Source organism: Ascochyta rabiei, chromosome 1 (assembly GCF_004011695.2).
Source record: "Ascochyta rabiei chromosome 1, complete sequence".
NCBI lineage: Eukaryota > Fungi > Ascomycota > Dothideomycetes > Pleosporales > Didymellaceae > Ascochyta > Ascochyta rabiei.
In genome coordinates, this window is record NC_082405.1 from 2524719 (window position 1) to 2538742 (window position 14024).

The 14024-nt window shown below is 48.3% G+C and overlaps 3 protein-coding genes across 3 annotated transcripts, besides 1 other annotated feature; 1 reads left to right on the top strand and 2 right to left on the bottom strand.

Annotated features, from left to right (window-relative positions):
- The first annotated feature begins 1259 nt into the window (after positions 1 to 1259).
- Positions 1260 to 1299: a tandem repeat.
- Positions 1300 to 6288: 4989 nt separating this feature from the next.
- EKO05_0000748 (uncharacterized protein) lies at positions 6289 to 8007 on the bottom strand (the record flags this gene model as incomplete). Its single annotated transcript, XM_059635490.1, has 5 exons — positions 6289 to 6453; positions 6505 to 7036; positions 7095 to 7509; positions 7558 to 7763; positions 7811 to 8007. The coding sequence occupies 5 exons, from the start codon at positions 8005 to 8007 to the stop codon at positions 6289 to 6291; spliced, it is 1515 nt and encodes a 504-aa protein (XP_059491473.1).
- A 561-nt stretch (positions 8008 to 8568) lies between these two features.
- EKO05_0000749 (Alpha-D-xyloside xylohydrolase) lies at positions 8569 to 10918 on the bottom strand (the record flags this gene model as incomplete). The annotated part of the gene is made up of 2 exons (XM_038936508.1): positions 8569 to 10105; positions 10161 to 10918. 2 exons carry the CDS (start codon positions 10916 to 10918, stop codon positions 8569 to 8571), a joined length of 2295 nt encoding a protein of 764 aa, XP_038803293.1.
- A 1078-nt stretch (positions 10919 to 11996) lies between these two features.
- EKO05_0000750 (uncharacterized protein) lies at positions 11997 to 12434 on the top strand (the record flags this gene model as incomplete). Its single annotated transcript, XM_038944786.1, has 1 exon — positions 11997 to 12434. One exon carries the CDS (start codon positions 11997 to 11999, stop codon positions 12432 to 12434), a length of 438 nt encoding a protein of 145 aa, XP_038803294.1.
- Between the last annotated feature and the right edge of the window lie 1590 nt (positions 12435 to 14024).

The window sequence follows — 14024 nt, forward strand, 5'->3', positions numbered from 1 at the left end:
GACCAGGCTCAAGGCATCTAGCACTGATTGAGCTGTCAACTAGGCTCGTTTGTTTATATATAAAAAAACCTCTGGAAGATGCAGCGTCCCTGCGGAATTTAACGACTTCTGATTGTAGGACTGCAAGAATATAGTCGTGTGCTTCCCTCGCGTCGGGAAAGTTTTGTTTGGTTCTTCAGGGCCATCCATCAGCCCTTCAAATGATGTAAGGAGGCTTCAGCAGCAAGATATTCTTCTCGATCGCACGAACCTTTTTGAGGGTGTCGAAGGTAACGAGGGATTGTGTGAGCGATGTGTAGTCTAGTTTCATGTTCTTCTCAGTCAGAAGATGGTGGGGTAAGCTATAGATACTAATAAAAGAACGTATTAATTGCAAAAGTTGCATTTCGTCATATTGGGGATGGTCACGCCAAGAGCTGAGACGCAATAAGATTAGCATTGAGTGGATCAGCATTGGATTTGATAGTATCTTGAATTTGGCCTCCTGTTGTTGCAGGAGTCCTTGGAGATAGATCTTGAAGTGCGCGAAAGGGCTTGGGTGTATGATAAACAATACCGATTTCGCTTGGTTTTGATCTGCCAGATGATAGATTCTTGGGTGCCGAATTCGCCATGAACTCCCTGACTTAACGACTTTCTTCTCCGAGTATTTATAAACCCTACCAAATTCTGATATATTTTACCAGCAATTTCACCACGTCAGATCCAAGCAAAAGATGAATGACATACCAGATCGGTTGTTTGCGAGCTGCGACTGGGCAACGCTTAGAAATCTATCGTCCGTAGGTAGGTACCTATCGCAAAAACAAGCCAGAATTTGGAAGAAACCAAGGACTAGGCAGTACTGATCCATGAGAAGGGTTACAATGTCTCGGTCAACATCTAGGGGCATCGTTCTGGTGGATTGAACTATGTTTATTTACTGCCACGGGAAAGCAAACACGAATGCCGCTCACTATATCTCCAAATACGGCTCGCGCGCATTCATTTTGCGCGTATCTTTTGCAAAGTAAGCCGACAACGGCAGACAGCTGGTGAAGTTGTGGATTGTCGGAACATCGGGTGGGTCAGATGTGATGCGAGTCACTTCGACTATGTGCTTGTCTTTATGCTTCCAGAATAGCTGGTCGGAGCTGAATTTGCGAGCTTGTGCTTGCGACGCTGATAAAGCGAGGTTATAAAGATCATGCGCTTTCTGTTCGTCTTGCTGAGATTGGAGAGGCATCCTGACACAGCGAAGTCGTAAAACAAGACAGGAAATGTTGCCATATGCTATGTGCTCAGTGCCCTCAGCTATGTAGTGTGCTCAGATTGCTAGAGATGCAGAAGAGCTGTGGTGTGGGAACCCCGCTCTGCTTGAGCAGGCTGATGTGCCAGTGCTTCAGCCTTTCGCATTACTACCAGATCGCCACTCGTTAGCGTTCACCGGTTGCGAACACAATGTGCGCATTGTATTACCTCCAATCCACCTATTTATGTCACTAAAGCTTTGCAAGCCATTCTCAACAACTCACAGTGGTCAGGAGATAGGAGCTTCAGAGGTGAAATAACCATCTCCCACTGCGTTGGTGTTGAAGTTGATGCGCTGACCGAACTTACTGAAAATCACCTCTCGATTTCCGGCGCCGCTTGTGTCCAATAAGGGTTTGCCCTGCACCGCGTCCGGAGGTAGTGGAAATTCTATCATCTAAAGGACTGGCTTAAGAACAGCCCTCTCAGACACGCAAGTGTACGGTCTTACCTCTTTCATCACGGTACAACGATATTTTCAACAACCTAATTCGCACGTCACCCTATTCTATCCATGACTCGGAACAAAGGGTACCAACTCGCTTCATCTTCTAGTCTCTGCCCAAATACTACTCGGCAGCTACGCCTATAACACCTAGCTCGTCTACAGGTAACATGCGTCCATCTTACAGCGCATTCATGGCGCAAAGCTTTAGTGGTCATGTTAAATATTAGAAAATAAAGTTAATCGAATAACATAGTGTATTCTTATCTACATATAAGTTTTTTCCAGCTTTAATATTCTGTCATTCTAATATCTGAGATTTAGTTTTCTTTCTACAGCTATTTCTTTCAATCTGTAGATTATAAAATGACCTATAACTTATGTTTAGTGTTATAATACTTTTGCATACAAAAGTATTAAAATTTAATCGAAATAAGTCTAAAAAAATAGTAGCCCTGGCAATTGTTTTCGACATGCATTATATCGCATCAAGATTGTAGGCTGTGGAGTCCTCAAAGTGCGGCTCTCTACTGATAGGCTCCGGTACATTCACGCGGTTTCTTTCCGCATGAATTCTGCCGTGTGCGCGATAATCTAGTTACTACCGTCTCCGCATCCACACATCTGGCTGACTGGCGTACACAATGTAGTACATGGGCGTACAGAGGATCCCAACAGCGGTTTTCAAAAGAAACAGGACGGCCAACCGCCTACCATCATTACGAAAACTCCTTATGAGCGGAAGAATTAGTAGTTGCCGGAGCTTTTTCCCGAGCGTTTTGTTGCGTGCATTATAGCAACATCCCATGTGTGCCAGCAAAGTGTGTGTCGTCACTCCCTCCCGTACTTGGCTGTCACCAGGTCACTATGGCTGCCGATATTTAGAACGAAAATGGGTAGATTCCCGAATCTAGTAGAGTGCTTGTTGGCGGCTCCGATCGCTGGTGCGTGAACGCAGCGTAACAAACGTGGTGTATGAGTTTGATTGGCATTTGCCGGAACACGTGTAGCCAGAAAGTGCTTCTCTCAGCTTGCTATGCAAGCAAGTGCCGATGATAGGTGAAGGTTTTTGGCAAGTCCTTGAAGTGGGTTCAATCTGATACAAGTATTGGGTTGGCCTTTTGGTCGGTGCAAAGCTCTTACCAGGCGGCAAATATATTTCAGTGCTCAAACTCCTCATTTTAGCTTGCTGGTCAAGAACTATAACTACTACCAAATCAACTCTCACACAAATCATGGCCTACTACCATCGGGCTTTTCATCGTCCACATCGCAGCCAAAGACAGATATTGCATCAACCCTACTACGAAAACCACGGAGACGGGCTTACGCCACTACCCTATCTCTATGACGACAACTATTCCAAACTTGAGCAATACTTGGGGGAGCAGAATGGTGTGGAGATGGCGACCAGAGCGCATGTAGATGCAACACGTGAGCATGAGAAAGTGAAGGAAAAACTGGGAGAAGCAAAGAAGAAGTTTGAAGAGAGTGAAGCAAAAGTAAAGGAAGCGGCAGAGAAGTTGCAAAAGGCAAAGAAACTCGAATATATCAAAGTCCACGGCTACTGGTAATAGTATTCTGGTATGGGGTGTGAGAGTGGACCTCGGGCAATATTAATGAATAGTGGTCAAAGATCAGGGATTGTAAAATAACAGCTTAGCAAACGAGGTCGTTCTTTCTGTAACCTGAGGTGTGTGTTGGATCGTGTCATAATTGATTGGAGAGTCAGGTGGTGACTTTGTCAGACCTTTTACACACGTTCTCAGACGCATAACCGAGCATTGGCTGGTGAATCGACAGCATCAAGAAGAGCTTCAACATTTAATCGAAGCAAGAAAATGGAGTTGAAAGCTGGCTGTGATGCCCTCACTATTCGCCCAACCTATGACAGTGTCTGTGTCTCTCGTACCACGTGTGAAGTCTACCACGTTCAAGATATTCAAACGCACCCTCAAACAGCCCAGAAGTGTTTTAATGCCACGGCATAATACTCAAACGGAGTTTTTTTCCAGATACAATCACTGTCATGACGACGTGTAGACTTGCTGTCGATATTTTGTTGAGGGTTCACGGCCGCTTTCACGCTGTCACAGAAGCACAAGTTGCGTGAGCGATGAGTGATTTAATAATTTGATCTCCGTTGAGATGGGACTGCGATCTCCAAGCCTTTTTTGTCTCAAGCAGGATCCTACTCTCACAGCATCTACAATGACTGTCGATGTTTCGAGCATTGATCAGAAATTCGGCGATCACTTGCCCGGAAATATTTTTCATCGCAAATCCGGTGACAGCAAAAATCAGCGTAGTTTTCAAACTGCCGGTTTGGTCGAAAGTGAGCCTATTGAGCACGTTCTGGTTGACCGAAGACTTCCGTCCGGCCATTGGTGTCCAGATCGTAACGAAGATGTCAGGAGAGCTGATATACACGAACCCAGCACTTCCATGGCGTCTGCTATAGATACTAAAGAGTAGGATACAGCCAGTACCGAGTGAGATTAACAAATTGAGAGGCGCATCCGGTCAAAGTTCGTCTACTACGACGTGAGATCATGGTGGAAAATGACAAAATGTTGGGCGATATATAAAGAGACGATCCGCGTGAGCTGTACGCAAAGGTTGTGACTTACGTCATTGAGACCCTTTTTCATTCAGATACCAGTGTTCAGAAACAACCTGTCAAGAAATGCACGAAAATATTATCCTTGTGCAGAGTTGAGAGATACCCACTTGATTTACACTAAAATTGTAGTTTAGCTTTGCTTCGCCAAATCGTGATAATCCATTCGAAGTGGCCTAGATTTAAACGAATTTTACTCATCTTAGTCACGCATCAGTGAACCATGTCTGGAATTTTTGACCCTTCTAATTCAATCATAGTCCAAATTGCTCCAGAAGTGAGCATAGAAAGACCGTGACCGGAAAAATAAAGTTCCAGCCAAACTACACGACCGGATCAACGCAATGTTAAAGAAGCTTGGATCTCTGACAAAAGTCAGCGGCAGTACACAGTGTACAGCTCGAAGACCCTCACAATGTCCTTGCTTGTGAAGATCCTCCACTGCACCTGACTCTTTAACAGAAGCAGTGTCTAAGAAGTAAGCTGAGGTGACAAGCGCCAACGGTACAAGCATTCTATGTTGACTTGAAATTCCTGACTGACAAAGCATTGAGTCGCATTATTCGAGCCTTTACCAGAGCACGATGAATCGCATGTAGGCCTGTATGGTGTAGAGATATCACTATATTGGATCTTTTTCGTCACATTGACCGAGGTGACGATGACCAGGAAGATGGACGGTGACAGTGCGGGCTGCCAAAAGCCAGGTCAAACTGAAAGCGCAGCTATTGGGGTTAGCGAGGAGGCCATATAATTTCAAGTTCGACTTCATATGATAGTTGGGTTAGGCGTTATTGAATTGGCGAGTGACAAAAAACACGGCCACGATCTAGTGGCCATCTTTTGTTCGATGAGAATCAGCGTCATCATTGCTATCTTCCCAACATTCCACAGCCTGCCCTTGAAAAAACTTCGCTACTTCAGCGAGCTCCAAGGCATCCTAGCAAGTACCATCGTAAGGCTATCGTGCTAGTCTAGCGACGCTAACGAGGTAAATCCTACTTATTACATTTTGGGTGGCCCTTCAAAGGTCCATCCACTATGCTAGGTCCGCAATTACTGAAGCAAGGCGCCAGAACCAGTAACTTCAAAGATAGCCGCAAGTGTTTGTCAAATCATGTATAGCCAATGCGAAGAAAAAAGTCGAGGCTTGGCTAGAGCGAACAAGGAACTTGGGTCGAGTAGTGAAAAGGGCTGGCTTTCAAGAAGAAAGGACAAACCAAAAGTTCCTCTGGCACCCATCAGTCATGATATGAGATGCAGAGCCCATTACATATTAGAGGTTAATCAAAGACCGTCTTAAGCCCTGATATACGACTTGTACCCGGCCCTTAGATAGCCTGCAGGGCCTCTCGCAGATGCTCAGTCTAACCTTGACAAAAGGGGTATTAGGTAAACGTTGTTCCCTGTGTACGTCAATCGCCAAATAAATGTATTGGGCCAAAGCCACCGGCTGTAATAGAATGGTTTCAACAAAAGTGATTTCGAGAGCTCGCGTCAAAAATCATTTGGACGGCAGCAGTTATTTTGTTTGGTGTACTTACCGACAGAGATGGCTAGGCAGAGTTGTGTCAGTGCCAAACATTAAGCTTTTGGATACGAAAAGAAGCTCAATCAGAACTCAGTGGCAAGTTATGTTCGATATCAGTTAAAATTGAGACGATTAAAGAAACACTTGGTGATATCAACGGACTGTAATCGGAGAGAAGTCAGGTCAGTAATGAAGCTAGCGTACGCCATAGTGCACTAAGCGTGGAAAAAAGCACTGATGCATACATCCTGTTTGCATACCAATGACTTAAAGATCGATGGACGGTAGTGTCATACAATCAATCTACATCTTTACCAGACACCAGCAGCCACTCACTTCAATTCTCGTATACTTGACCCTGATCTTTACTCCAGGCGACTTCTCGTTGTATATGATTCGCCACTAGTGCACCGCTGTCACACTATCCTTCGCGAGCACCTTCCTTGCGTTAAGAATTCTCTCAAGCTCGATTTCCCTTTGCTTATCATCCAGGTCGTCAGGTAGAGTACCAAGTGCACGATCGCCGAAAAGTAGATCAATGTCCTCTAGGGATTTCTGCTTGGTTTCCTAAAAAGAGTTAGCCACTGTTTTCGAAGCAAAGATCGAGAATAGGCGTACCTTAAAGATGAAGAAGACGGTCGGCAATGTAATGACCAAGTTCCATGCCACGAAGATGAAGTAGAACTTCCACTTGGTCTCTTTGAGACCTTTAGGAGATACCTGCGACCAGATCGTTCCAACAAGCCAGTTGCCGATACCTGTAGCGAAAGCTGATCCACGTCCTCGAATGCTGAGTGGCATGATCTCTGAGGCATATACCCAGGAAATGGGACCAAAAGAGCAACTGAAGATGCAAGAAACCAGAAACAAGAAGAACACTCCCGCCGCAGATAGACCGTTCTTGCGCGAGCCGGTTGCTCCTTCGACTTGCGAACCTACAGCGGCTTCGCAGATAAGCGCAATACTGATGCCAATCGTGCCAACCAGTAGGGGTTTTCTTCTTCCGACCCGATCGAGAATGAATGTGATAAATATCAGGTTGAAAATGGGACCGACAACGTTGTAGATGCTGGTCACAAGAAGGTTGCGATCGCCTTCAATACCCAGATTCTTGTACATGATAGTCGAATAATAGCCAATGACGTTGATACTAAGTTGGCACGGTTAGTATGCACGTCTTCAAATTCCGGATTGTAGTTTCTACTTACCCAGTCATCTGTGTGAATATTTGGATTAGGGTCGCATGCATCAAGCGCGTGCGCCAGGTCTTCACCTTGAACATGATCGCCCAGCCAGGTGCTGTAATTGCCCTTTCGGCGTCGATAGTGAGCTTTATTTCGTTGAACTCTTGGTTGATCCAATCCTCGTTGTTCCCGTCGTAATGCAGTTTGTGCAGGACTCTCAGTGCTTCGTCGCTCCGGTCGGTTTCCACCAAGTACCGAGGTGATTCTGGGAAAAACATGATACCGAAGATGATCATAAGACATGGAACGCATTGGAAAGCAAGCGGAAAGCGCCATGAGAAGGAGCTGGTGACAGGGACCTTTGATGATCCGTAACCTACCCAGGTCGAGACAATGAAACCAATTCCAATCATTTGTTGGGAAATACCCACAATGAGGCCTATCCAGGAGTTAGCAAGTACTCAAACATCCAGAGAAAGTTGCTTGCCTCTTGTTTTTGGATGGGCACACTCAGACTGGTAAATTGGAACCGACATGGACAATACACCAACAGCCCAGCCGGCCATGATGCGCCCAACGAGGATCATAGCCAGGTTCTGTGCCGACGACTGGAGGATTGCTCCCACGAGATTTATGATTGCGCCCACCATTATCGTCTTCCTACGACCAAGACTGTCCATCGTAAACCCTCCCCTATCTGCTGTCAGTTTGTTCTCGTTTAGAGGTGTTCGGCGACGAACATCAATGAACCAAACACCGCGCCTCCCGAAAATGTCGCATTGATAGCACCTATAATATTCGACTCTGCATCCGTGTTGAAGACGTCCAGGAAATGGGGCGATTGTATGACAATGGTCATCACACCACTGTCGTATCCGAACAGGAAACTTCCGTTGGCGGCGAAAACCGCCAAAACGACGTTGAAAAGAAGACCCATTTCTGCCAGTGGTCTTCAAGAGCAACAAGCAGAAGATCTGAAATCTACGACAGCTACTCGAGGTGGAACAACCAGCTATTAAAAGATCCTAACACAACACATAATCACGCCCTTGCAACACTCTGATCATGCATGTTACATCCCGCCACGAGTGCTTAGAGCCGGGAAAGCGCACCTAGACTCCATGAACGGGCTGCCAACCGCCAACAAAAGAAAGAAGTGGGTCATGTTCCGGAGCTCGTTGATGTCAAACGTGAGAATCCGGGGTCAGAATGGGTTAACTGGGGTACAGTAGCGCAAGCGGGGCTGGGAGGTCGCGGGATGGAATGCTTGATTTCCCGCCAATCGACGACAGGCTTTGTGCATCCCCGCCCGATTGCTTCATAAATAACCGGTGGCTATATGTGCGGTTGGTTTTGCATGTCACTCATGTCTAGGTACAAGGACGTTGGCATCTGACCACAAACCCGTTATGCGGCTCTACTTTCAGGTATTGATTGTGCATGCTCCGTCTCCGTAGGCTGCTTGTAGCAGGGCATCCGTCATAAGCGGGCCGCTATCCTATCCAAGTTTCGAGACCTTCCACTCGCCGCTCAAGGCGCCCATACCCGTGAGCTCACCATTGGAGTCGACTTCAAGGGCACCCTTCTCCTCACCGTTGGTATCCACCAGCACGGCTTTGTCACCTTGCTTGACGCCGTACAGACGCACTTCACCTCCCGAGGTCAGCCAATCATAGCCAAACCCGCCTGAACCTTCTGCTTGTCCAAGGACTAGCACAGTTCCTTCGCGCACAAACAGCGGTGTTTGGAGGAAACCGTACTTCTCACGGATCCATTTGCCGCCCTCAACTTCCTTGCCGTCCCAGAAGCTAAACCATCGGCCTGGTGGTAGATAGTACTCAGCGCTACCATCTTCTTCAAAGACAGGTGCAGCCAGTATCTGACTACCAACCATAAATTCGCGATCACAGTACCACGACGTAGGGTCGTCGGGAAATTCGAGAGCAACTGCACGGACGCTTGTTGGCCACCCGTTCGCAACGCTCTCGATGGATTGAGAGTACAGGTACGGCATCAGTTGACGTTTAAGCTGGACCCAGTGTCGCAAAACATCTGTGCAATTCTCCGGCTCCTTTGAGGAGTCATCTACCAGCCAAGGCACACGGTATGAGTTCGATCCGTGAAGTCGACTGTGTGAGTTCAGTAGTCCGAAAGCCACCCAACGTTTGTAGATCCATGGCGGAGGACTGCCTTCAAAGCCACCAATGTCGCTGGTCCAGAATGCAAAAGAGGCCAAGCCGAGACTCAACCCTCCTCGTACTGACTCAGCAAGCGCAGCGGGTGTGGACTCGCAGTCACCGCCCCACTGGAGTGGGAAGCGTTGAGACCCAGCGCACGCCGTGCGTGCAAACAGGATAGCTTCATTCTTGCCGAATCGCTTCTGCACCGCTTCATAGACCAGCTTGTTGTAGGTAAAGGCGTAGTAGTTGTGCATTCGACTGGGATCCACGCTTTTGTCGTGCCATTCAACATTCTTGGTGGGAATGCGTTCCCCGAAGTCGGTCTTGATCGAATCCACACCCATGTCGAATAGTTGTTCCATGCAGCCGCTGAACCATTTGCAAGCTTCGGGATTCGTGAAATCCACCACACCCATGCCTGTCTGCCACAGGTCCCATTGCCACACATCGCCGTTGGTCTTCTTTAGCAGGTAGCGCTTCTCAGCTGCGTACTTGAACACAGGGCTTGCTTGTCCGACGTAGGGGTTTGTCCATACCGAAACCTTGTTGAAGAGACCGGCTTCCTTTCCACGTTGAATCTGCCCTTTGGCGTCGGGAAACGACTCGGGATCCCAGACAAAGTCACACCAGTGGAAGGCACGAAGCCAAAAACAATCGAAGTGAAAGACCTCGACAGGTATCTTAGACTCTGACATGCGCGATACAAAGTGGTTGACGGTATCTTCATCATAAGATGTAGTGAAAGAGGTGCTGAGCCAGAGACCGTAAGACCATGCTGGAACGCGGTTGGCTTTGCCAGTTAAGATAGAGTACTTTGTCAACACCTCCTTTGGTGTCGGTCCATAGATAAGATACCTCTTGACTGTCAGTGCATGCCCGAGTCATAGGAATCTTTACAGAATAGACTCACCACTTCAGCCGCTGTCCTTCAACGGTAGTTTGTAGCCTCGAACAACGCTCGCTTCCAATTTCCATGTCAATCTTATCTGGTGTGTCGATGAAAACACCATAGCCTCTCGAGCTCAACCAGAATGAAACATTCTTGTATGCCTGCTCACTAGACGTGCCACCGTCTTCGTTCCACACTTCTACATTCTGGCCAACCTTGTTCCACGCACCGAACCTCTCACCAAGGCCGTGAATGGACTCGCCAACACTAAGCTCTGTTTGCGTAAACACGTAGTGGTTGTGTGCGCTCAGATCTTCGACCTGTTTTGGCGTGCGAAGCGCAGGCGAATACGCAAAGCCAACGCTGCGATTGAGTAGGGAGGTCAGGTGTTTTGAGCCGTCAGTAGCGTGGAACTTGATGTCGAAAGTGTGTTCGTCACCACTGACGGTCGCACTGAGCGAACCAGAGGTGATGGTGGTCCCCTTCCCATCTGCGCTTTGCTTGACATCGCCAGTCTGATCAGGTCGTCCATCCGGGAACAAATCAAAATCTGGTCCGAGTCGTCGAGCACCAGCGTGGTGGGTGATTTCAAGGGATATCACGCCATCGAACTGTGCCTCTAGTTCCACGGACAGAGTCGCAAGGTTAAGAGTGTCGCCTCGAGAAAAGATCTTCTTCGTAGGCGCCAAGAGCATCACAGCTTTCTTGTCCTCGCGTGGCGTGACCGAGTACACCTCTTCCGCATGCTGGACCGTGAACCGGTCGTTTACTAACCACATGCCTGTATTGTGTCAGCGCCATCTTTTCTGTCTCAACTTTGTGTCCTTGCCATCGCGAAACTTCATCTTGTAGGTCGTGGTACTAGGAAAGAGCCTCAATGACGTCTGAGGATAATGGATACCCAGGTATTACTGTGAATTCGATCATTTTAAACAAGCCCTGACGTTCTGCTCTAAAGCAAAAGTGGCGCGCGCGGGCTCGCGGGCCGTCCCTCTCCTCAAGCTTGGTTGTTTGTGGACGGAAGATTCGGTGAAAGCTGGACCGAATCTCCTCACTGAGAGCGGGGCAGAGCGGCTGGCCAGATCAGGCAATCATGCGGCGCTCAGCAGTTGCAACAACGCCGCAGGCTTGCATTACAGATTACCCGGCGACCCTTGGAACAAGACGCCAGTCGCAGTTGACGTAGACTTTCTATTGTTCCCCTTGCTTAGTCTGCCGCCGCTGCCGCGCGTCAGAGGGCGTCTCCTCCTGTCCTGCTCATCAAACAACATTGCAAGTCATCGTAGATGTAGACAGAGGCAATCGATGAAATGCTTTTGTTGCCGCCAGCTGACCAGCCACAGCCCAACCAACAGTCATACTGGTTTTTTGTTTGTCCTCTTTTGCCTGAACACTGAGACCTTGGACCTCGCTTGGAACACGACAAGTGGTTTTGCGATGTGGCAGATACGCACGATTCATGGCAGCTTCGCGTACAAAGCGCTCGAACGGCCCTGAAGGAACAGCCTCTCCTTAGCAAGGGGCGCAAGTCTTGTCGCGCGAAGTACTGTGGGACCAGAGCAAGATGGCTTAACTATGTAGGCTGTCATCTATATTGACTTGACAACTCAGAACCCAACCGAGACTTTTAAGGCCACGACATCGTTCCTCTGTCACCAAACTGACGTTAGTTTTCGCAAATTCATTTACCTCCAGCCAAGCTTATCAACGGCTGGAAGCTCCGTTGCCGATTCTCTGAACAATTTCCGCAGCGGTTCTTGTCGCATCGACCGTTGACGTGCTGGGGTCGATACTACCTGCGGCCTCTCAGACTGGATCAGTAATCATATTTCTAACCTGTCGCCAAATTTGACGCGGATGGCGCTTACTATCCTCATGTTTTATACTCGTCGCCCAGACTTGACTGTTGCTGAATTCAAAAAGCACATGGAAAACAAGTACCTCCCCATTGTGAAGGAGGTGATGGGCCTCCACGTGCCCGAATCGACAACTCTGCGCTATGTCGAACGATGCAGTTCTGGTTTTGGGGATAGATTGGGAGCGACTCTTGCATCGAAGTACCGAAACAATCCGGACGCGCCTGTGCTACTTGTTGGGTACCCGAAAGATCTGGGATGGGACGCGATGGTGGAGATGTCTTTCAAAGATGACCTTCATCTTATGCAAGGCTACGCTGCGACCAATAGTGCAGAGGGCCAGCGGCTCAGGGACGCAGAGGAAGATTTTACAGTACCCGATGCGATGAAGGTCGTGCTGATGGACCGGATCACAGTGACAGACCGTAGCATGGGCTGATCAAGCGCGGTAAGTCCCCATCCTATGCCCGTCGGATATCTGTTCGGTCGCCAGGTCGACTTGGTCTTGGTTTCTGACAGTGTGCAAAACCGAAATGCCCAGCGAGGCCGACGTTTCGAGGCTGACATATCCAACAGCTAGAGGTTGACAAGACGCAGTAGAGATCAGCAGCTTGGATAAGCTGTATATGACCGCGCGTCTGGCATTAAGACCCTCGTTGTGACATCGCCGCTGGCTGTGCGCCGCTCGCGACCTGTATGAATGGTGAAGGCGCGAACCCGAACGTCAAAAGAGAACCAGAGCGGATAAAATGTTTATCTAGCCGGAACCGTCTGAGCGGTGAAATTGTTATCCCATTACTTGAGGACTAAAGCTATCGATCGGAAATGATCTGTGAATAACATTGCACGACCCAAGGCTTGACCGCCAACTTACCAAGGTTCAACCCGTTTTCGTCCGCCCAAAGTCCTGTACAGCGAATAACGCAATCTCTGTCGCCATTATCGTGCTTGAGCCCATTGATACCCTTGCCGCAATGGTTCACCAAATAAAAAATACGGTGGAGAAGCGCTGATTCAAGTGCTTAGTAGCACCGTAGTGGTCCTGGTCAGATTGGCGCGATAATGCAAATTTCTAACCAAGCCAACAACTCGGTGCAGAACGTGCGAAGAACGCGTATAGAAACAATCTCTGATTCACCACTCTTGCTTGAGATCAACGTTGAATAGCCTCTACATTTGTGCACAAAGGGCTTAACATGACTTTGCAGTTGAACCTACGCATCACAACGCCCTCCGGGGTGGTCTTTCCCAATCGCCTGGTGAAGGTTTGGTCTCCTATGTAGACACTCGAGAATCGTGCCGACATCCATTCGAAGGCTGCGATGGCTGAAAACATGACAGATAATGCAGTCCCTGGTGATGCGTACATTTCTGCCCACACCAAATGGGAGTCTGGGGGTTGGGAAGGTGTCTTGACTGATAGGTCATGTGTGATGGAAGAGTTGTCGTGGTTGACGCTGACATGATACCAGGCAATGTCGGAGTCTCGAGCAAATATTGTGACTCCTTCAAGCCGGTCATCGCAAAGCCCGCACTCACAGATACTACATCACAGATACTACACGTGGCGTCTGGAAGCATCGAGCTCTTACATCACAACAGGAAGGCACGGCCACCATCGTCCAGCTTGTTCACCCAGGTCGGCAAAGCCCTCCGGAAGCGGGCAATCGAGGATTCTTCGACCAAACTATTGAACCATCGCCGATTCCGTTAAACATCAGCAACGGTACCCTGGAAAGAGCGTTGCAGAAGATGGTGTTCGGAACACTGAGAGGAATGACAATCGCAGAAATTGAATAAGTAATTGACCAATTTCTCCTACGCGGCGAAGCTAGCGTATGAGAATGGGTTCAAGGGCATAGAACTACATGCCGCATATGGCTCTTTTCTCTCAATGTTGCTCACACCAAAACGAACTTGCGCACTGACGCAAATGGAGTGACATCTGCGAAGAGGGCTCAAATTCTAATTGAGGTCGTTCGAGCTGTGCGGAAAGTGGTTCCAGCTTCTCTCTGCGTGGGAACCAAGA